Below are 22,592 nucleotides of genomic sequence, written 5' to 3' on the forward strand. Positions count from 1 at the left end.
GGTGCAGGAGCTACAGTTAACGACCCCCAAAAACCAAGGCTGTGAGTTGAGGAAGTCAGTGGTCCCTGGTCTGGAAAGCGGAGATGAGGTCTTGGCTGTGAAGCCTTTTCAGTCCCATTAGTTTGGGATTGAGCGTGACACTGATGTCTCTGTGTTTTGCTCAGTGTGTTGCCTGCTGCAGGTACCGGGGCTGGTGGTCTCAGGTGATTTGGAAGTACTGCCATAAATTTTCATCACCGTCAAAAGCCAAACATAGAAAATCCATTTGGTACCCACGGGGTAGTTTTAGAATTTGTCTGTTATTGCCAAAACTTCTCTGTGAAGGAATTACGGGCACAGACCTGGTTTTTGGAGAGCATTTACTGTGATTGGGGTGAAGGGAATGAGCAGCACTGTTTTATGGATACAGCTCAAAACTGCACAGATATAAGCATCAGGGATATTTCCTTAGAGGGAGAAGGGCCAGATACACTATAAAATACTCCTGAGTGACTTTGACTGGAAGGATACAGTGATGAGCTGTGGCATAAACCTCTTCAGACAGCAAGATCAGGCAGTAGTGAGCAGCAAACATGTGGACATGCGGTGTAGTCCTGGCATTCATTTTAATTTTTAATTTAAAGAAGATTCCCTGCATGAAGGACTTTCACCATTAGCTTGCTGATTCTGAGCTTCTGGCTACCTTCTGCACTTATAAAAAACTCCCCTTTTGATCATTCTTCAAAGAGGACATTTTATTCTCCTAATCCCTGTCCCACAATTGGCACTGCAGGAGTGAACCTGTAAGCTTGCTCAGAAACCCATTGAACTCCTCTACATCAGTGAGGCCTGGCCTCAGACAGCTTGGAAGGCTTTGGTGCCTATTAAAGCGAACACAGTAGCTGATCACAGCTTCTGATTTGTGCTGGCGAGGGTCTGGCTGGCAGAGTATGCGTGGGTAAAGCAAGCTCATCCCTGCTGGCAAAAAGACTGCAAAGGCTCTGCCCTCGGTTCATCTGTTGTGCTGCGTTGTGAATTAAAAAAGCAAGGAGGGGAAAACCATAAGGAAAAACCCAGAGAAGCAAATGGGAGGAGAAAAAGACCGATTTTTTTCAATTTTATTTGTGTTTGTTTATTCCACAGCAGCGTCTGGTGACCAAGACGAGCATAATCCGCATATCGTAAGAGAGACAGCCCCACCGTCTGTGATTGAGAGCCACACCAACGTTCCCACCACGGAACCGTCTCAGAACCTCCCTCAATACCTACCTCCTTCTGCCGAGGATAACCTAGGTCCTCTGCCAGAAAACTGGGAGATGGCCTACACCGAGAGTGGAGAAGTCTATTTTATAGAGTAAAGCACATTTTTATTGTTCTAATTCCATCTCTCTCCCTCTCTCTCTGGGCATAAGTAAATCTCCATGGATGCATTTTGTGTGTGTATTAAATATTTAGTGTATACGGTTATGCTGCAGAGCTCTAAGTTCTTTCCTGCTTCTGAAGGGATTTTGCATTTCCTGATTGGATTAACAACCAAATTACTCCTGAGTTCAAAGTCAGAGGGAATTGCTTGTTTTATGAGGGTGGTTATAAAAGCGACAGACACTTGTAAAATATGGGCCAGTTGTTTTCACGTGTGGAGTGAAAGCTCCTAATTGAAAGGGCTGAAACATTTCTGAAGCCTGCCTCTGTGCAAAATGCAACAGAGAGAATTTCTCAGGTCACATGAAGCAGAGCTGGGGAATGGACTTTGTATGTTGTCCTCTCATCAGAGCAAATGGGCCAAGTGTGTTAACATGCTCCAGCAGTTTGCAGGAGGAATAGCTCAGTGCAGAGTAGGCACAGGAAGTTTGGAAAAGAAATACCTCGTGCTCTGCAGTCTTTGCTGAAGAGCTGAGTGCTGACAGCAGCTCTATGATGATATTGATTTTTTAGGCCATAAATAATAGTCTCTAATTATACTTGTCTAGATTTATTGAGATAGGGGTAACTTACAAATGGGACCTGTTAGTGGAAGGGTTTTCTTGCACAGAGTTTAGCTAGACATTAAAATTCAATTAGCTTTTGAAACTCTCGAGTCCTTGGCTGCCTAAGTAGAGGAGGAGGGTGAGGAATTGATTTTGGATTTGATGGTCTGTTTAATGCAGTCTTGGGAACTGAGATCCTCTGTCTGTGTACCAGGAGCCAGTAGCCAGTTAGTACAGAAGAACCTCCTCTGCTAATGCTCCTTCAGGCACTCCAGAGAATTATGCTGGGTAAGGGCACTAAGGGGAGCAGTCCTGCTTCATCATCAGGAGAGGAGACTTTTGGACAGGGCCCAGGAAAAGTTCACCAGAGCAGGTCTTCCCTTGGCTGCAATGACACAAGAACACATCAGAGAAGGTCTGGGGGGCATGAAGAGCACTGCAGATGCTCTTCCGCCAGCTGGGAAAGGGCTGCTGCAAAAAAGGCCATTTTCCACAGTACTCTCAATTACCTGAAGAGGCTCCACCGACCCCCTAATGCAAGCCAAAGTCTAGAAGGCACAATGCAAATTCTCCTCAGCTGCCTATCAGGTGAAACTGAAATGTGCTTATTATCCCAAACACGGTATTCTGCCCCTCATTATTCCTCGGGGTGCCTCATCCTTTGATGTGCTTTCTGGCTTTAATGTATATAAAACAGCCTGAGTAATAGCCCATCCAGCCTGCCGTTTTCTCCTCTGAAGGAGGATGGATGATGAGCACTAAATGCTGCCCAAGCAGCCGGTTGCTTCCCTTTTTGTACCTATGTGTGCCCCTGCTGTCATACTTCAGCCAAGGGTTCAGCTGCTGCTGACAGCAATTTCCCCCAAACCCAGCCTCACAGCTGCTATATTCTCTGTGCATGTGTGTTCTCTTACCAATGCAAGACTAGCACCTTAAAGAATTTGTTAGACCTTTTACAGGAGAATCATATATGTGGTGGAAGAATGTAGCCTGCATACATAACTGTCTGTCTGACATGAAAATCTGGTAGATCACCAGCTGCTTCCTTCCCTGAAGCACAAATTGACCATTTTGAGGATGAAGATGCAGAAGGGGTGATTTTGTGCAGGTTTTTGTGTTAGTGGATGTAGCACTGAATGACTGCAGTTCTGCTCATTCTAAGGACACCCTGAGCCTAGAAACTATTTAGTCTGATTTGTATCAAGAGAACAAGCTAATGGGCTGTGTGGACCTAAGCTGGTTCAGATGCCTGTACTGTCATCTAGAGCACTTCGGGTTATCGAGTCTGGGTGCTGAAGGGAACGGTGTGGAGACATCTGAGCTGCTTACACAGAACCAGCGCAGGTCCTGTGGGGCCAGTTGTGTGTTGGATAACCTATGGCTTGTAGCTGGAGCAGTTTGTCTCCTGAGATGTTTCCATGCTGCTTTAATTGGGATTTTCATTACCCAAAGTATCCCCATCCCTCATTACCCTGCATGTAGATCTGGGCATGTTAACAGGTCTAACATAAACTTGTCCCTCTTGAGTGCTTGATCTGAAAGGTGTCTATCTAAACTTCCTGTGCGTCAGCAAACCACACTGTGGAGGGCCTTTAGTTAGCAAGGCAAAGTTACAAGAAATGTGCAAATATTCTACTGTTCTCCTCACACCATCCTCTTTCTCAGCTAGGCTACAGACTTTCTTACGTATAAGTTGGCGGAACCCCTTGGTTCTGCTTGGCTTGCTGAATTCTGCCATTCACTTTTCTAGTCGGCAGTCGATTGCTCTGAAGCTTACAAAAGGATTAGACACATTAGCTCATCCTGCCTCAAGGAGGGCTGAGTAGTAAGAGGGGGTAAACCCCCTCTTCTTGCAGTCAAACGCAAGTGTGCTGGTTGGTTATTAGTTCCTCAGGGATCATAGCCCTCATTACAGCATTTCCAGCATCACAAGACTGTTGTGAGGCTAAGGTTAAGTTTGTAAGCCTCTGAGACCTTGAAGGAGAAGTAAATAGCATTACTACAATATTGAAACTTAAAACTGTTAAGCAGTGTCAAAGGCTAAGCTAGATAAATGATACCTCAGGGACTGGAGGGATATATTTGCAGGTTATGTTTACAATGATATCAAGGGTGTAGAAGAGGCATTGTGTTACGAGATTGTCTGCATATGCAAGTGAAATGATTGGAAAAAATAGTTTCTAGAAACATGTATTTTAAGCCTGTTTACTATGCAGCGTTCACCATTGGGACTGGCATCACAGTACAGTCGGGTCTTGTAGAAAGGAAGAGTTGAAAATAAAGCTGTTCAACTTCTATCAAAGGCTTTGGCAGAAGATTTTTATTAGTGTAATTAAAAAGTTTTAACTGGAAATTACATTTTCGACTGATGCTTGGGTCAAATCCAGACATCTCAGAGGTCGTTCGTAGGAACAATCACTGCATGGATTAGGGAAGAAGGGAAACTTGTCATCAGGAGGCAAATAGCTCAGAGACAGCTCCTGGAATTAAGAGACAAACCTCCAAAAGTTTGGAAATGAATATTCTAGTATTACAGCTTTCATGTGCATCCTCCCAGTGAGGAATGCTGATTTGTGTATTTTCACTTTTCATCTTTGTGTTTTCAAGACCAAGATTCTTGTGATTGGTTGACTGGTTTGTAAAGCATCGAATTGTAGTTCTGTTTCTTCTGAAGCAAAAGTATGCCTTCAGGCCTGTTGAATAATAAAGAGGATATATACTTCTATGTCACTGATACTTGAGCTCTGTAATCTTAACAAAGGTCATATTTCCATTTTTGGTTTCCAGCCATAACACAAAAACAACATCTTGGCTAGATCCACGGTGCCTGAACAAACAGCAGAAGCCTCTAGAAGAATGTGAAGATGATGGTAAGAGACTGAAAATAGTGAAATAATAATGTATTTGGTCCATTTCTAGATGGCTTTCTTCCTTTTTCCCCTTTCCAATAACCTGTGTTCAGAAATACTTTAAAAAAAAAAAAGGCTTATGTGTTAAGTGCGTAGAGACAATGTCCATTATGTTTTAAGGTCACTGTCTGTATATGTAAAATAGCTGTTTAGGTGGTAGATGACTTCGGAAAAATCAAAGGGGTGCTACAAGTAAGAGGCTGTTTTTGCAAAGGCATTTGAATAGTCACTGATGCTGAACAAGGCTCAAAGCTTTCTAACATGTTTGCTCCTTGGATCGCTGTGTAGGAGGGAAGTGACTGAGTCTCTGCACGCTTTATTGTGTTATGCTTTAACTACCTGCTTTACATGAATTGAAAGAGTTATATTGTTGTTTTTGAGCAGAAATAACTCAATTGCCTCACTTCTGCTGCTAAATTCTGACAGTCCACTTAGTGTTATGATTGCTGAAAACAAATTCTATTTGAAGGTGTAGATTTTGGCACTGGAAATTTACACTGATACTGTTTTGTATTCCTTGAGATGTTGAAAATGCAAGCCACTGTCCCGTTTAGAGCAGCCAAAAGCAGGACTGTTAAAGGAGGTGCATACTTTAGGAGATGCTGCAACAAAAAGGCAGTTCATCATGATGAAAATAAGTGTTTGGGAAAGCCTGTGTGGAAATTTTGGTCTCTGACCAGGAAAGGAGACCTATTCTAATGCGTAATTTTGGCTAACACAATGCTATGATGGTAGACATATCTTAAAAATGGAAGGGTTTCCTTTATCACTGCTGGTGATGTCCTTATAAAATTAGTTTTCATAATATGATTAACCTAATCTGTGTGAGTCAGCTCAACAAGAATCATGATTTTATTTTGGAAAAGAAACAGCTCAATCCCTTTTGATTTAGGTTCAAATTTGGCCTCCAGAACTGCTGTTACTATTTTTACATGTGCACTTTTGCATCCTCTGCATCCTTTCACACGTGGGGTTTTGCAGGAGGTGAGAATTTGCCCCTGCAGCCTTTGCTGCTGTGATGAAGCAGGTCACCAACATCCTAGTGCACGGTGCAGCGTACCCCCAAACCAGAAGGATGTGCAAAGCCCAGGCAAAAACCCAGCACACCAAGCTGACTCCTGCTTCAGATTCTTAGCAACTGGCATCTTCTGTCGAGGAGCAAGCTGAGGGAGCTGGGTTAATGAAGGCCTTGCTCTGTGCCTAAAAATGGATATGTCAGTGGGTAATCAGAACAGGAGCAAAATTAAATAACAGCATATGGAGGCAAAGCTCCCTCCTCCTTGCAGTAAGCATTGCTGGCAGTGTAAAGAGGAGGTTGCTAAATCTCAGCATAAGCTTTCCTTTCTCAGGGGGTAGTTTTCCCTGGAGCACAACTTCTGTCCCAGCTTTCTTCACCAGCAAGACTCCCACAATGCTGATAGACCCAGTGATGCCAACAAGCAGCACATGCTGCTGTGGGTCAGCATGCCCCATGCTGTGCCGCCAGCCAGGGCAAGGAGCAAGCGGTAGCTCCTCTGTCCAACATTTTCAAGTCTCCTCACGGAAGGGAAAGTTTCTCTTGTCCTCTTTAGCAATTATAAAACAAACATCGGAATTATTAATTTTATTGGGATTAGAAACATACAGCTGGTATTTTTGTGTTTAATTCAGTTCATAACTTTGCAGAGTAGTGGCATTTTTGTTTATCAGGTCCTTAAAATCAGTTAATTTCATCTTCCCCCCACACCCTTTCACTTCATTCACTAAGTTGCTCTTTAATTAATATTTTCAACATTCAGTAGTTCAACCAGTTGCTTCATAGGTGTAGCAGTGCTCTGGACTTTTACCTGGCTTCTCTGTTCTTGCTTTGCACATAAGAATGATTATACTTCAGAAGCTGTGAGCACAAAGAAGAGCAAAGGTTATTTTTACTGCATCATGGAAGCTGTCATTTTTTGGCAAGGGTCACTGTTGGGTGTATTTCCACTGATGTCTGTGGGAGTCCTCCTCTGTTTTGTTTGGTGTGTGTGTGTGAACTTTCAGGCTTGATCCCATCCTGTTTGTGGTTTCTATAAATGTTAGATGTTGTTTCAGGTTTGTTTGGGTGCAGTTGCCTTGTGTGTTTTTCTTCATCAGGATACGTGTCCCTAACAAGTTTTGGGTCGTTTCCAGTCGTTTTAGGCTATCAAAGGAAATTGTAATTCATATTTTACGCTAACGGCCCCTAAACAACTGTTTTGGTAGAACATATAGCAAACAGGTCATGGAAGTGGCATTTTTAGGTGTCCAAATTTTCCAAAGCAATGCTGTGGCACTGCATCTTCTGTTTGCTTCTATCATTCATTTATGTGGCTGATACTTTTCTGTATTAGGTCCAAAATTGTTTTTACCATCTTTGTTCTGTTTTTGTCACCATCTTTCATTTTCAGACCGCATTATTATTATTTATAGACTAAGCAATACTTTAATCATCTGTGTCACTGTTAACTTATGAATATGGAGCAGATAATGATAAATGAAGCAACAGGGAATATTGATGGCTTTGTGTCTTTGAAAAATTATGTGATCTGTGTCCCAGGTGCCCCGCTCAAACTGGCCCATTCCTGTATATGCCTCACCAGTGCATCTGGACTTTGGTGTGAGCCTGTGCCTCCAGTTAAACGTGGAGCTTTGCTTCATGCCTATCTTAAATCATCCGAGTAGTTACACTGAAGTCCTTGTACACACATAAATTTAGGCACTTTCTTTAAAACCTTGCTATATTAGTTCTTATTTAGATGCAAGGTTTTCCTCTCAGGTATCTTCATTGGTATTCAGGTCTGGCTTTCTGATAGATCCATATGTCTACAGAATGGATTGTGAAGGTCAGACCTCAGGACTGGGGGGGAAGCTTCACTACAATGAAAAAAACACATATGTATTACTTTGTCATATCAAAATGTGGTGTGGAAACAGTCAGCTGGTACAGATTTTGAGAATACCAAACCAGTTCTTTCATTATCTACATCAGATCCATCAATATTCTGATCAGTAAAGTGCAATAAATGAAAAGCTTGGGCTTGGGCTGTAGAAAACGAGTGCTGGTTCTGCTGTTTGCTGTAGGGAATTTTTTGCTTGGTGCTGAAGTTGTCTGAAATTTTCTTTTAATTTTTTCTGTCTCATTTACTGCTCTTCCCTTGGAGAAGAAGGGGTACACACGGAGGAACTGGACAGTGAACTAGGTAAATCATCCATCTTTTGTTTCGATGTTTGACTCCAACTGCACTGTTTTAAGCTTTAATTGCTTACTTTCTCCTTTGTATCATTTTGCATCTTTCAGTTTTTTTTATTTCAACAAGCCTAATTTATCAGCAAAACTCCCCTACCACCCAAACATTGATCTTCCCTTAGCTTCAGATCTGCACTGTTTTTGTTATTGATTCAGAGTTTGAAGAAAGCTGGAGGGCCTTAATCTTCCCATTTGTCCAAGGTTGATTCTTCCTGGGCCCTGCAGAAGTCAGAGGCTTTTCCATTGGCATCAAAAGCTCCAGGAGAAAGCTTATAGATGCTAGCATTGAAATCAAGCTGTTAATGATGTCTTTTTATGGTGGCCACAGACATTTCCCAGGCGAGAGCATCAAAGTGTGATTTAGAAAGTTTAAGTATTACATGGGATGCTTCTGCTGAGCTTGTGAATGAAACAGCTGAAGATTTTGCCTCAGTAGGTGATTTTATAAACAGATCATTTTCGATGATGTGCTGCACTTTTATTTGCTGCATCTTTTAGTGGAGAATGCTGTCTTGATGTCTAATCTCAGTGGTGCTCATTCTGTTTGTACTGATGGTAGAGGCAGTTGTTATTTCTGTTCAGCTATGCTCTGGTGCACTTGGAAAGCTGAAAGGCAGAAGAGGTTGCGTAGGATTTTATTTCCACTCAGTCTATTATTGCTTTTAAAAAGGGACTATATTTACAGTTTATAGTTCTGCGTACTGGAGGATTGTATTACTAGAGAATTAACCTCTGGTTTCTGTAATGACGTGCAAGTGTGTGTATTCTGCTTCGGGCTTCTGTGTGATTGATACAGCATCAGCGGCCAGCAGCTATTGAGTGGACTTGTAACACTGCTACAGGAAATGTTCTTTTGGATAATATGCCTGGAATAATGCTGGAGGCCTAAGTTCTTTCAGTGCAAGAATCTGAAAGAAATAACGTAAAGAAGAATGTGGTCATTTTCATGGTACATTAGCATTATGCACAGCTCAATATGAATAAGCAGCAGCTCAAGTAACATCAGAAGTAGGTGGATGCACACCAACAACCTGAAAGATTTGTCATGAAGGTCTTCACAAAGGGTGACTTAATAAGGGAGAGGTTTTTAAAAAGCAAATTTAGAGGCAGTAATGAAATGGAAATGTTCCATTCTTTCAGTCCGATATCAGGATGTAGTGCAAAGGAAGAGCTGAAAAAATAGGTGCAGGGGAACTCAGTATTTGATAAGCCTGACCCCAGTTCTGCACACACTTACGTACACAAGTGTTCTGCTTGAACATCATGAGATGTTCCCTTTGTTTTAATGCAGATAAGCTTTATTGAGCTCACAGCCCATTGATACACTGTTGAGATTTGCAAATGTTGCAGTGCAAAGAAAGGCATTTTCAAATGGCTCACCTGGTTACTGCAGCATTAGGAACAGGGCATGAAAACATATGGCCTATTCACTAACTGTACTCATGGTTAGTATAATCTTGTTGGCAGCAGATATTCAGCTCCTGAGATTATCAACAGTTCTAAATATAAGAAAATTAAAACTTTGAGCATTTACACAACTTCTTGTTTTCCAAGGAGGTTTGTTGAATATGGAGTAATGGGTCACCTCTGTTTAACAGAAGCTTGTACAAAAGGACACAAAAATTTGACCTTTAGAATAGGATTTGACATACACTTGGACAGATCCTCCTGGCCTCACAGGGAGCAGTAAGAGCTGATATACGGAGGTCATCTCCATCTCCATTATAGTGCAACTATATGACAACTAAAATACCTGGTGGTTGGAGAAGTTGTTTCATAAGAATCAGTCCATCCCTTCCATAGGGTAGGAGGTAGGATATTAAACAAGAGCATCTCAGTAGGGATCCACCTATTTACCCCAGCTTAAAAGTATAAAATTGGATATTTGTCCATTGAATTTACCTGCTGACAAATGCTCTGAGCTGCCAAGAAGCTAGACTATGCAACATGGCTATGGAGAATACCACCTTTTGCTTTAGAGAACTGTCAGAGGCTTTTAGAAGTCAGAAAGTGCATCTATGTAATGCACAAGTAATGTGTTCAAAGCTGCAGTTTTCTTTATTGTTACTTCTGAAAACAGAGATGTGTTCCATAAACGGAAAGCTGCAATGATATAAAACTGAAAAGATTTTGGCACAATAAACAGGATAAAAGCAAAAAAGAAATAAGCTTTTAAACTTTAAAAATAGAAAACAAGTTATAGTCCAAAATAGCAAAAGATACTTAAATATGAGTTTCCCACATTTTTTACTGTTAAGACATCTGTGCATTCCCTCTCCCTTCCCTCATTCACTTTTATTTTGTTTCTGCCCCTAGCTTGGTCTCCTTACCATTTTACTTTCAACATAATGCAACAAATTTAAGGGCTGCCTCAACTTCTGCTTTTCCTGATTACATGCCAGGTCTTCATTTAACTGCACTGAAACTCTTTAAGCCAGTCCCACAGTGTTCTCAACACATGGGACTCCTCTGCAAACCTGAGAGTTCCCTTTGCAAAAAGACTCTCAGGTTCAACCTCTATCTTTCTGACTTCTCACATAGACTTGTGCGGGGTAAAGGAATATGTGTTTCTGAAGCATTTATTTCAGATCGATCTGCTGATAAAATTGAGGAGTATTTTCATGCCCAAGAGTTAGCACTGGCTTGCATTTAATTGTTTATGTCTCAAGGAATCCAAAGATATTAAACCCGGTAAGGTTAAAATAATGAGAAGAATGGCAAACGTACCATATATCTGCGAATAAGGGACATGTGGAGCAAAACCCGTGAAAATTGATTTCAGCTGATCTCCAGCCAATTCTGAACAAAAACATAAACTCTGAGTAATTAATCCATGTGTGTTTGTGTAGATTCAGTTCATCTCCAGTCTGGAGCTGTTTCTATCCTTATGGCATTATAGTCAAAGACTATGAATTCTTGCATTTATTCTAATTAACGGGCCATTGTTGATTGTATTGGCCCAGTAATATATGCCATTAATGAAAATAAATCCTTAATAACAAAAAAAAAACATAGATTATTTACTATGTCTTGATAATTTAGTGTTAAATTCGGAGAATTATTTGGGATACTTGAACTTGTGTTATCTGACAGTGGCTTTTTTTAAATCATCTTTAAATGGATGTGCAGAGTCGGTGGGACCACATTTGCATAGTCCAAGCATGGTGGAGCCTTCTTTCAAGTTGACTCACAGTACTGCACAAAGACACCACACTGCATTGTTAATAGAATGATTATTTCAGTACCCACAGGCAACGGGAACATTGTGTTCAAATGAGTGGGACAAGGATCAGGCCCTTCAGTAATACATGCAGCTTTAATAACCCTCAGTTGGATGCTGAAGTGATTTTATTACATTCACTAATTATAGTTAAAATACTATGTGCAGTCTAGAAAATCAACAAGAACAAAAGTGGATACATTTCCAAATGTTAATTTCATCTTCAGAACTGTTTTTTTGTTAACTATGCTAATTGAAAAATGAAATCTGCTACATGTGATTATGGCAATATGTGTTTTTACATTAAGTGCTGTGCTGTGAAATACATCTGTGTACCAGCCCCACTTGGGTAAATTCCATGTGCCAGGCGTTTATGTTAAATTCAGTTTGTCCTGTTTCAGGATGCACTTTTGTGTTGGGGTCATGGCTGAGCAGTGCAGTGTAAACCCCTGAGATAAGAGTCAAAAAGCCACTCTTTCAGCAGTGGTGAGCATAAATGGCTCAGCCTTGGTACAGGGGATGAAAGTGGTCTCCGTTGCTGCCATCATCTCTCCCATTGCCATAGACTGGTGTTAAAATGCCTCTGGCTGGTTGCCTGCATCGACTTTCACTGCAGTGCTCTGCCCATGGTGGTGAAACCAGGAGGACATTTGAGGCACTCCCAGAGAGGAATTTTATTGATTATTTGTTCCTTTAATGCAAAAAGCAAATCGATTGTCATGAGCATCTTCCCACTGATTTGCTAACCCAGCACTGGTAGCACAGGTGGTGCTGTGTTGCGCCAGCCTTTGAAAGGAGGTTGTGATCGTTCTGAAAAGTGTTTGAAGTCTGAGCTACCTATGGGTTTTTCACACTGTCAGAAAGAAATACATTGGAGGCTTCAGTAATGCTTTTTCTACTTCCAGAGCTGCCTGCTGGTTGGGAGAAAATTGAGGATCCTGTATATGGTGTCTACTATGTAGAGTAAGTGCTTTCCTCTGCAGCAGTCTGTGTGCTTGGTTGGTAACATCTCATATTGAGGAGGAGACCCTGACCTCTTACAGCCTGGGGCATGCTATAGGGGCTGAGAGAGGGCAGCCCTGCCTTGCTATTCCTATCCTCTGGTGGGCTCTGGCACCTGTACCCTGGCATGGGAATAGGCTCAGGGGATGCAGGAGCACACTGGGAGAAGGGGTTTGAGCTCTAGGGGTGAGCTTAAGGATGACAGGAGCACCCTGGGGTTGGGGCATGCAGGAGCCCCAGCACCTCACAAAATGCTTTTATCCAGAGAACATTAGCAAGCATGCAATTAACTGAGCTTTGTCCCCTTGGTATAGTGCTGTGATCAAGATGTGAATGTGCAGAGCAGGCCACCAATTCAGTTATGAGTCAAAAGGTACTCGAATGGATGAGCCTGTGTGACCAAACAGCCACGGCAGAGGTTCTTGCATCGGGCTGTGTTGTTGTGAATAGAATTACAGGTTTAATGGGACTCTGTCTGGAATTAGGGCAGCTTCTTTTTTATCTAGATGTCAGATCGCTCCCTTGGGAAACCAGAGATCTGAGTTTTGTTTCATCACTGACCCCATAAAATGAATTTTTAATTATGTGTATACTCCTGTCTAGTAGGATGGCTTATGATAGCCCTCAGAATAGACATGGAATACAGTTTCTGTCTGCTTTGGCTCATTTCTGACCCTACCATCTGTGCCTAGGGAAACAAGGTTAGCAAACTGTGTAATTAAGGCTTGACATTTATTTACCAAAGACATCAAGAATATTTTTCGGCTATTAAGTGCCATGCCAAGAGGTCTTTACAGCATTTTTTCCTGTCACTTTATATATATATATGCCCATTAGTTTTGTGGCACTCCGTAGTGCTAAAATTAAACAGAAAGTAACAGCAATGAGACATAAATTTATTTTACTTACTATCTATAAGCTAGCAAAATGATTATAATTTGAGCATTTGTCTCTGTCCCAGTTCAGGCACTCTATTATTGCATAATAATTTTTATTGAGAAATAACTCTGTCATGAAAAAGTTTGTGCAATTTTTAAAGTACTTCTCTTTTTTCCTTAATTTTCTGAACATAACTTGAAATGGGAAATCTTTTACAGGACTCACTAATTTGTTTTTCTTTGATTAGTTAAATATTTTCCAGGGCTTTAATATTGATCTTTACCAGAAAAATTTCTGCACATAACTGTCTAGAGTGCTTTTATCGTAATTACTTGAAGAAGTGGTTGGTTGGTCATTCAGGGCTTTTATTTTTTTAATATAAAAATAACGGGACATTATTATGTGTTTTCATATAAAAATGTGGGACAAGAGACAATAAATAGCAAGTTCTTATTGGTAAACTTTGAATAGAAAGATGGGCCTTATTATAATTTTGTTTACTCCTTTGCTATAGTGAAATCACTATTGAAAAGTTGCTCTTAAACAGCTGATGAGCATCTCATCTCAGCTACAGAGTCCCCAGATCTTCCCTACCACCTTGGCATCTGTGGCAATGTGGTTTCATAGGATGGTTTATCCTCTGCACAGTGTATTGCTTGTCTGCCATATTTGCAGCTGGGCTGCTGCTTTTTTCCTTTTCCTCTTAGTTTTGGCTTTAAACGTCTCATACAGGTCAAAAGCAGCCTAAAGGGCCTCCAAGGGGGACAGCTGGAGTGTCACCACATGCTGGTTTCTACTGAAAGTGTTTGCTGATGGCTGATTCTGAATAGATTTTGACCCATTTGGAGCCCAGCTTTTCAGCTATAGCCTGCATTGCCATGGATATTTTTAAGAACCCCTATTAATAATGTTCATTGATGAAATAGCTGCTAGATGTTACCAGATATTGGGGTTTTCTGTTGAGGCTTTTTTGGGGTAACTTCAGTAAGCCAGGGAGTGACAGCACCTCTGAGAATCTGATTAAAGCAAGGATGATATAGGCCTGTCTTTTAAAATGAAATGAGACAGAGCGCCTTTTCTGCTGCAATCTCATTTTCCACAGATAGATCACTACTTTAATGTATTTGAAGGAATTAGCCATTCCTACTCAATACATCATATCAGTGCTGGAATCTGCTTCTTTGCCTAAATACACTTTTTGGTGCAAGTAGGCGAGCCTTACTCCACATATGCTGCTGCTGGATTTGTTTGGTGTTTTACTCCTTTCCTCAGAGGAGTTTCATGCTTGTCCATCATTCCTGCTTGTCACATAAAGGGTTTCCTAATTTATTGCTCTCTTTCTTCTCCAGCCACATCAACCGGAAGACGCAGTATGAAAACCCAGTTCTTGAAGCAAAGAGGAAGAAACAGCTTGAGCAACAGCAACAGCCACCTGAAGGTTGGCACCACAGAGGGCGTGATGGTTGGGGTTTTCAGGAGGGAATGTGCCCTCCCTCCCCTTGGCAGCACAGTGCCAATGTATTTGTACTTCCCTCCGTGGCCTTAAGCATTTAAAGGCAAAACAGTGTGTGTAGGAAAGGTAACAAAAGCCCTTCACATAAGATGTGGCAAAGGAGAAAATCTGAACCACTTAAACAGAGCAGCTTTCACCCCTGTTAAAGGGGAGACATTTTTGTTTTCATGTCCTTTATTTCTGGAAAGTTTCTGGGCTTCCCAGAAGCAATTAAATACCACATTTTCCTCTTTAATCTGCTCCATCAAGTTAGTCACTGTACCTGGTATTGTTCCAGTCTGCCCTGGGACTCATAGGCTATTGAAGGGACGAGGAGTGAGCATTTACATGTACACTAGAGAAATCCCTCTGCACAAGAGACTTCTTAACACAAGATACTTGGATGCGATCAAGGTGTAAATCTGAATTAGTTTCATTATTTTAAAACACTTTTTTTCTTTGCCCCATTTTTATCTTTTTTTTATTATTTTTTATTTTAGTTTAGTTTATTGAAATGCATCCCAACAGCAGTGAGGGGCTTGTGGCATTTTGGTTTGTTTTGGTACCTTCGTAGCTTTCACACCAAGTTATTTAACAACAGTTTCCAAGGGGAAAATAATTTAGGCTTCAATATTCCACTTGCAGCACCATTTAGCACAACAACAGCTCTTTGATGCTGTGAATGCCATGGAGAGTAGATTTCATATGAAGTCACAACAACTTAGAAGCAAATCATGTCCCAAGTTTGAGTGTGAGGTAGGGTGTCCCAGCGGATGAATCAGTTGACCTGGACATAGAGACTCCTTCAGAACTGGCTTTTAGACATCCCATTCATTTTATTCCCTCTGTCCATGACTCTGGTTCCTCTCTTATCATGCTTCTCACACCTCCTCTGCTTGAAGCCCACGCTCCCAGTGTGTGTACGTACAGGAGCTCATAGTGCTGTCATGAAACAAGTAACATTTCCCTCTCTGCCCTCTCTAGAATGGACAGAGGAGTGTCCATCTCTCCCAGCACCCGCTGCTCCAAACCATGTTTCAAACAACCAAGAGGCAGTTCGGGAAGCACCAGTGCAAGGTAACAACCTTGTTCAACCAATTTAAACCAACTGTAGAAGTGCAACAAGGTTTTTCTCCTTGGAATGAAATTCCCTCAGCCACCAGCAAAAGAAGTATTTCTATGACTGCTGTCACACGCCAGGGCAAATACTGCAGACTTGCTTTGAAGTTGTACATTTGTACAAGTACTTCGGGCTAGTAGAGCCGTATTTATTGATGTCAGTGGTCTGGGTATAGCCAGCGGCTCACATACCAGTTGCTTGTCTTAAGTAACTTATCTGACAGGACATGAATCACCCCAAATTTGAAGCATGAGCTGAAACATTGCAAGATCAGGTTGCCAGCAAGGGCAGAGTTTCACTTGTACCTGTTGCAGTACAAGTGCTCTCTGGTTACATGTGGTTGTAAGTTGGCTTCACCTTTGTCTACATCTAAATTGCATAGCAAGCGAATGCCATTGCCCTGGTAGGTAGGAACCAGAAGCTGGGGAAGGTAAGAGAGGGGGAGCCTGGGTAGAGGGCATCATCCTGTCAGAGCTTGGAACAGCCATGGGGAGGTTGTCCCTTGGAGCTGGAAAATACTACCGTGCTCTGCAGGTCAGCCATGGTCTCCAAAGGTGAGCTCAGCAGGGATGCTGTGGTCCTAGGCAGACACTGGTCTTCCTTATGGAGACATCTGTGAATGCCACCTCTGCCTTTTACACTGCCAGGCTGAAGCAAGGGCTGCCAAAGCATCTGTGCATGGCAGTGCAAAGGAGCTTGTCGTGCAGGGGTTGATGTTAGAAGCATCACTCTGCTCTCTACCCACTCGCAACTGACAGCCACTGAAATGGTGCGAGTGGCATTTCAGGACAGCATTAGCCTGTCCCAGCACCACTCTGAGTGACTTGTCCTGGTACCCACTGATGTCTCCTGCTCTCTTTCATTCCTTCCGTTCTCAGTGCTGCTTCCTTTTCTCTCACTCCCCATTTGCAGCAACTGTTTCCACCTTCCCTGTCCCCCTGCTCTATGCCCAGGGGTTTCCATCTCTCTCACTGATGGTACTGCTGGTGGGAATGTGGGCATGAGTACCCCTCCTTGTGCCCCTGCTCTCTGGGATTTTGTAGATATACTCATTTAAAACATGATCCCCTCCCAGGTGCTGTAAGTGGGATGTAGCCTATGGTGCTGTTGCCCTGTTACTGCAGGGCAAGTTCACCCTGTGTTTGTAGGCAGACACCAGCAAACTGTGCTTGTTCCATTTGCCTTTTGAACCACAAATCAGGACTAAGCCCTACTGCACTCTGCCTCTCAGGCGTGCTTGTTACTGAAGATGTTGGGTTGTGTTTTGATAGTCAAGGTCCTTTTGCAGCCTGGGGTCTGAGCAAAGATCTGCCCATGATGTGCAGGATTGCTGTGTTCCTGCACTACCTTTCAAAGGCAGAAGACTGCAAGTCCTTACTCTGCCCTCTCATAATAATAATAATCTTCAAAAATACTTCTTATTTCCTCAAAGGCTTATGAGTCTCAAATCCCCTCACTCTCCTTCAAGCTCTCCTCTCTGAACAGAGGCCCATGACAGTGCTGCCGAGGCTTTTGAGATACACACTGCTGATCCTGAAGCTGTCACCAGAGGGCTTAGTGGCACAGTCTTTTCCCCTCTAAGCATTAACAACAATTAAAAGTGCAAAGGTGTTTATAGTGTTGGCACTGTGAAGTACAGCAACCAGGATTACTTTTCTGAGTCTGTGTAACATGCTTTGCAAGGATGCACTTTTGTCTTTGGAGCACCTCGTTCCCTCTTAATTGTGCTCTCAGAGAACACTGAGAGCCCTCCAGCACAGCTGCTCAGGTCCCAATCCACTCTTTGATCCGTACGTACTTCACAACATCAGTGTTTCATCCACCACAGGCAAGGAGCAGAAAGGAAAGAGGACAGACTTCAGTGTCTGAAGAAGAACATCAACGTCCTCCCCTTTTTTATGGGAGCAGGTCACAGGGTGATAGTGGTGGTGGGAGTTACACTAAAGGGTTACGGAGTGTCTTGCCAGAGCTCAGAAGTTGCTTTTTGCTTGGTGGGCTGGGAGAAGGCTGAGTGATGAAGAACATAATGATATTCCTGTCTGCAGAAAGTCTTGCTGCAGACTCCTGTAGGAGGCATTTGTACTGCCCCTTTCCCAACCTTCCTGGGATGGATATAACCACTTCAAGACAGAGATAAGACGCGTATCTAAGCCAGCGTTGCCAGCTTTAATGTAGTCCATCCTTTAAAGCAGTATGTTTTCTCCTTTGTAGCCTTGTGGCTTTGGTGTGCACAGCCACAGGTAACAAAGTGCCAGTTACTTGAGGGGTTTTTGCTCACTTCGTTTACTATGTGATGGGATCCAAGGAGAGATGGGTGGAGCGTGATGAGATGAGAGGATGCTGAAGCGCAGTCCCATCCCAACACACCCCTGTGTTTGTCCATGTACTTGTTAGAACAGGGAGGGGCAGAGGAAAACCAGATCAAACACTATTGCGTGCCTGTTCATAGATTTTCCAAACTTCCTATGCAGGAAAACCTTTTTTTACACGGAACCCCTCCGAGCTGAAAGGGAAGTTCATCCACACCAAGCTAAGGAAAAGCAGCAGGGGTTTTGGCTTCACCGTCGTTGGAGGGGATGAGCCGGATGAATTTCTCCAAATCAAAAGTTTGGTGCTTGATGGCCCTGCAGCGCTGGATGGCAAAATGGAAACAGGTACCAGTGCTTTAAATCAAAATTGCCACCACTGCTCTGCTTTATGTTTTTATGGCTGGTTTTATGTGCAATTCATAAGTGACTGTGTTCCTTGTTCTCTTTTGGGGGTGTCGTGGTTTAAACCTTTTCCAAGGGAAAGGATCCAGCTGTCCCGTCTGCAAGCAGGGAAGTGAGATACCTTGAGGGACATGTTCAGAATCTTATAGCAAGGCACTTCATGTGCTGGAATTTCACCTCGGGTTCAAAATATCCAGCTGGAGCTCTTCCAGCTCCTGCTCTCCCCATGTTGAGCTGCAGAGAGGAGCCATCAGTTGTGGAGTCCCACATCAGGCTGCAGGTTACTGCTCCCCACTGTTGCGGTGGCTGCATTAAACATGGCTGTGTTGCAGCCTCAGTGTTAAGAAGTAAATCGTAACTTAATCAATACCTAGATCTCAGGCTGAAGTATGTCTGAGACATGACACGTAACACTATATTTGAGCAGTTGGTATTTGAGAGCCGTCTGTTACAGCTCTCATGTGTCACAGTTTTGTTTCTGTCACATGTCAGTGTAGCACAGTGCATAACAGCGAGGGCTGGACTTTGAAATGGTTGTTAAATGGGCCATATACCATTATTTGAATGTATTAATTTTTTGCATGAGCCAGTTCCAATTTCACTTTCATAAACATTTATGTACATAAAGGCTTTATGCAGTGAATCCATTGTGTACAGAGAATTCTTGCTTACCCAAGTATCACCACTCCCTTTCCTTGCAGAGATACTTAAATGCTGCTATTTGCCTATGGGTACTGTGCATCAGCTCATGGGGTCTAGTCCTACATTCCCAGGGTGCACAAAACATGTGTTTGGTATATGTCTGTGTCCTCTGCAGGGGATGTCATAGTCAGCGTGAACGAAACTTGTGTGCTGGGGCACACTCATGCTCAAGTGGTGAAAATCTTCCAGTCCATCCCTATCGGTGCCAGTGTGGACCTCGAACTGTGCCGAGGCTACCCCCTGCCCTTCGATCCCGATGATCCCAACACAAGCCTGGTTACGTCCGTGGCGATTTTGGACAAAGAGCCCATCATTGTGAACGGACAGGAGAATTACGACTCCCCAGCAAGCCACAGTAGTAAAACAGGGAAAGTAAATGGCACAAAGGAAGCGAGACCCAGCAGCCCGGCTGAGGTCTCCTCCAATGGACCCCATGGTTACCCCAACGACACGGTCTCTTTGGCGTCTTCAATAGCAACACAACCTGAACTCATAACTGTGCATATAGTGAAAGGGCCTATGGGCTTTGGGTTTACTATAGCAGACAGTCCTGGTGGGGGTGGCCAAAGAGTGAAGCAGATCGTGGACAGCCCAAGGTGCCGCGGCCTAAAGGAGGGTGACCTTATAGTCGAAGTCAACAAGAAGAATGTGCAGAGCCTCACTCACAACCAGGTGGTGGATATGCTGATTGAATGTCCTAAGGGAAGCGAAGTCACATTGCTGGTGCAGCGAGGAGGTAAGTCTTCAGAACTGCTTTGTAATAGTTCTTCTTGACGTTTAAAAAAGAAATGCATGCCATGGAAGACCTGCTCTCCTAAGCGTCTCTGTAGACATGGTTAATGTCCTGAGATGTAGGACCTGCTCCAAGCTGGCAATTGTCAGGTCACATAGATGGTTACAGTTATTGTTTGATGCTGCACTGGGGGAATGTGCATGGTAATGTACATTTGTCCATTCCGCGTTCTGATAATGCACGAACATTACCAGAATGCACAAAACGGTGGTATGGTTACACATATGGTTACACCTTTACATACAGAGCAAACCCTGATCTCATGTTCATAAAAAATTATTTAAAATAGGACATGGACATTTCTTGAGCTGTTTTGGAGATGGAAAAGGTGGGTGATACATTCTGTACTTTGCAGTGTTCAAAATCAGCTATCCAGGGGCTCTTCACTGTGGAAGAAGGGTTACACCTGGGGTACAGCTGGGAGTGGAGGGGAGAATTCAAACTTCTCTCAGTTGTAAGCAAATTAAATGTTACTTCTGGACATGCTTATTTGCTGTGCAGTGGGGAGCTGAGCTCATTTTTGGTTGTGTTGCTGAAAGGCAACCAGTAGGTACAAAACTCATACTCCAAGCAGTATGTCTGCAGCCCGCATGGGAGCATGGATGGTGGGTAACCTGTCAGTGAGGTCAGTCCTTCCACAGGAGCTCTTTCCCTGCGCGCAGTAAGTGTAAAGTGATCGGCAGTAACACACCCCACCTCACTTTGCACACTCAGGCTGTGGGCTAAAATTACTGGAAGAGTTAGTGTCAAGCTCGCAGGGAAGGTCCAGGTCAGATATTGAGTACAGAGTCCAAGAGCAGAGGGGTCAGCCCTTCATCTGGCAGCAGATCTGAGGGGCAAAGCCCCAGCAGTGATTTTGATGGCCCATGCAGTGATTTTTATGTGCACATTGGTGCTCAGCACCTTGCAGGGGCCAGCACAGAGGCAGATGAGCTGACAAGTAGGTGCTGAACGCAGCCCCCAGCCAGCCCTGGGAGGAGTGTTTGATGTAAAAAGTACTTTTCTGATGCCTTTTCTAAAGTATTTTGAGTGTAGTAAGTTAGCAACAAAGCCAGTCTGCTTTAATAGGGGTTGCTTCCTGAATTTACAACTTGTTTTTAAAGACCTATTTCAAGGAATTGAGGACATTGATTCTGCAATTAGCAGCTCTGGAGAAAGCACTGCCTTTCTTTTACTTCTTCCTTTCCAAGTGCTTACTGTGTTTTTGTAATTTGGTAGTAAATGAAAAACTAGAGAACAGAATATATTAAGAGTTTTCCAATTTTCAAAGTGTGAGTTCCTGAAAGACTTTCAGTGCTGGAGAGGTTTAAAAAGTGCACAGCGTTCTCATGATTAATATATGTATTATGGAGAAAATATGGTTGGAAGAAAAATAGCAGCTATTATTAATCCTCCTGGAGAGCACATATATATCTGGTAACACCATACATTAATTATTTGAATTGTGGCTGACATTTAATAATCCTCCTTATGCCTTGAAGGCATAATGAAAAGATTTGATGAGGAAATAAAAGCATAGTTTTAATAAGATAGTAAATAGTTCCCTGGTTATCTTGCTGAATATATCTCTCTCTTTTTTTCTCTTTTATTAAATTTAATCGAGATACCACATGTTGAGCATTTGCTATCACCTTCCTGGATAGACACCATATCAATCTCCTTAAACTGCCTCCCTCCCTCCTTCAAGGTCTTGACATTTCTGTCTCAGCACAGAGCACTTGCAGTTCCACATTTCACGCTCTCGTGGTGCAGGATGCAGGAACTGTGGTGGCTCTGGATCCACGCTTAATCATTGAAACATGTTTTTCTTTACACCTGGAAGAAGGCTGGACCAAAAGGCACTCAGGTTGTGGCACTGAAGCTGCAGGGTACACACAGCAGTTCCCCACAGCCAAGAGCAGTCAGGTTTGTTTAAAGCTTTGGAGACGGAGCTGGCTAAAATGCATCCAGCACTCAGTGCTGCTGTACTCAGCTCCTTTCTCCTGTTACTTTACCTTGTGTAACTCCTGCCAAGTCTCCTGTCAGAAATACCATCCCCAGACAAGGTGCCGCTATTTATTTTGGTCCAATTACAGAAATGCATTTGGCTTCAGTGTCTGATAAGCTCCTTCAGGGCTCTTGAAACAGCTCTTCTTTAGCTTCCCTGTCAGTTGTCCTTTCCTCCTCCTCCCTCTGGTGTCCAGTGAAGAAAATGCTTAGATGCTGTCAAGCATCCTCGCATTAGCCTAATATTTGCATTCAGTCAGGCTTTGCATGAAGCATCCCTGCAACGCTAAGGCTGGTGTTCAGAGCTGTCAAAAGGATTTGTCAGAAGTGATTACTAATCAGGCAGAAAAAGTATCAGAAGGAGATGTGTAATATAGGGGAAGAGCTCTGCCTGCTTCAAGCTGCTGGTGCACTCCCAACAACAGGGTTTAATTGTTAAAAGCAAACCCACAGTCGCTGAGAGCAGCCAGTAAAATATTTACTGTACAGTGGATTTAGCTGAAGTACTGGCTTATGGGAGCAGGTAAATCCTGCCTTTGCCTTTGAGTGAGGAGCAGAAGGGTGGTTTCAGGGAGGATGAAGATG

At 42.9% G+C, this 22,592-nt stretch overlaps 1 protein-coding gene across 27 annotated transcripts in view; it reads left to right on the plus strand.

Annotated features, from left to right (window-relative positions):
* Nucleotides 1-22,592, plus strand: part of MAGI1 (membrane associated guanylate kinase, WW and PDZ domain containing 1) — a 339,165-nt gene that overhangs the window by 264,628 nt on the left and 51,945 nt on the right. For 14 of the 27 annotated variants that reach the window (XM_061455797.1, XM_061455796.1, XM_061455776.1 and 11 more), the window contains exons 5-12: nucleotides 1,123-1,333; nucleotides 4,734-4,816; nucleotides 8,017-8,055; nucleotides 12,228-12,285; nucleotides 14,553-14,641; nucleotides 15,680-15,772; nucleotides 18,287-18,469; nucleotides 19,344-19,964. In XM_061455797.1, the coding sequence (XP_061311781.1) occupies nucleotides 1,123-1,333; nucleotides 4,734-4,816; nucleotides 8,017-8,055; nucleotides 12,228-12,285; nucleotides 14,553-14,641; nucleotides 15,680-15,772; nucleotides 18,287-18,469; nucleotides 19,344-19,964 (1,377 nt within the window). The remainder of the gene's footprint in view (nucleotides 1-1,122; nucleotides 1,334-4,733; nucleotides 4,817-8,016; nucleotides 8,056-12,227; nucleotides 12,286-14,552; nucleotides 14,642-15,679; nucleotides 15,773-18,286; nucleotides 18,470-19,343; nucleotides 19,965-22,592) is intronic. The other 13 variants (XM_061455802.1, XM_061455803.1, XM_061455777.1 and 10 more) reach the window with 4 other exon arrangements.

Source organism: Pezoporus flaviventris, unplaced genomic scaffold, assembly GCF_033815535.1.
Source record: "Pezoporus flaviventris isolate CSIRO_AGI_PZ_B2104156 unplaced genomic scaffold, CSIRO_AGI_Pfla_v1 ptg000021l, whole genome shotgun sequence".
Taxonomy (NCBI): Eukaryota; Metazoa; Chordata; class Aves; order Psittaciformes; family Psittacidae; genus Pezoporus; species Pezoporus flaviventris.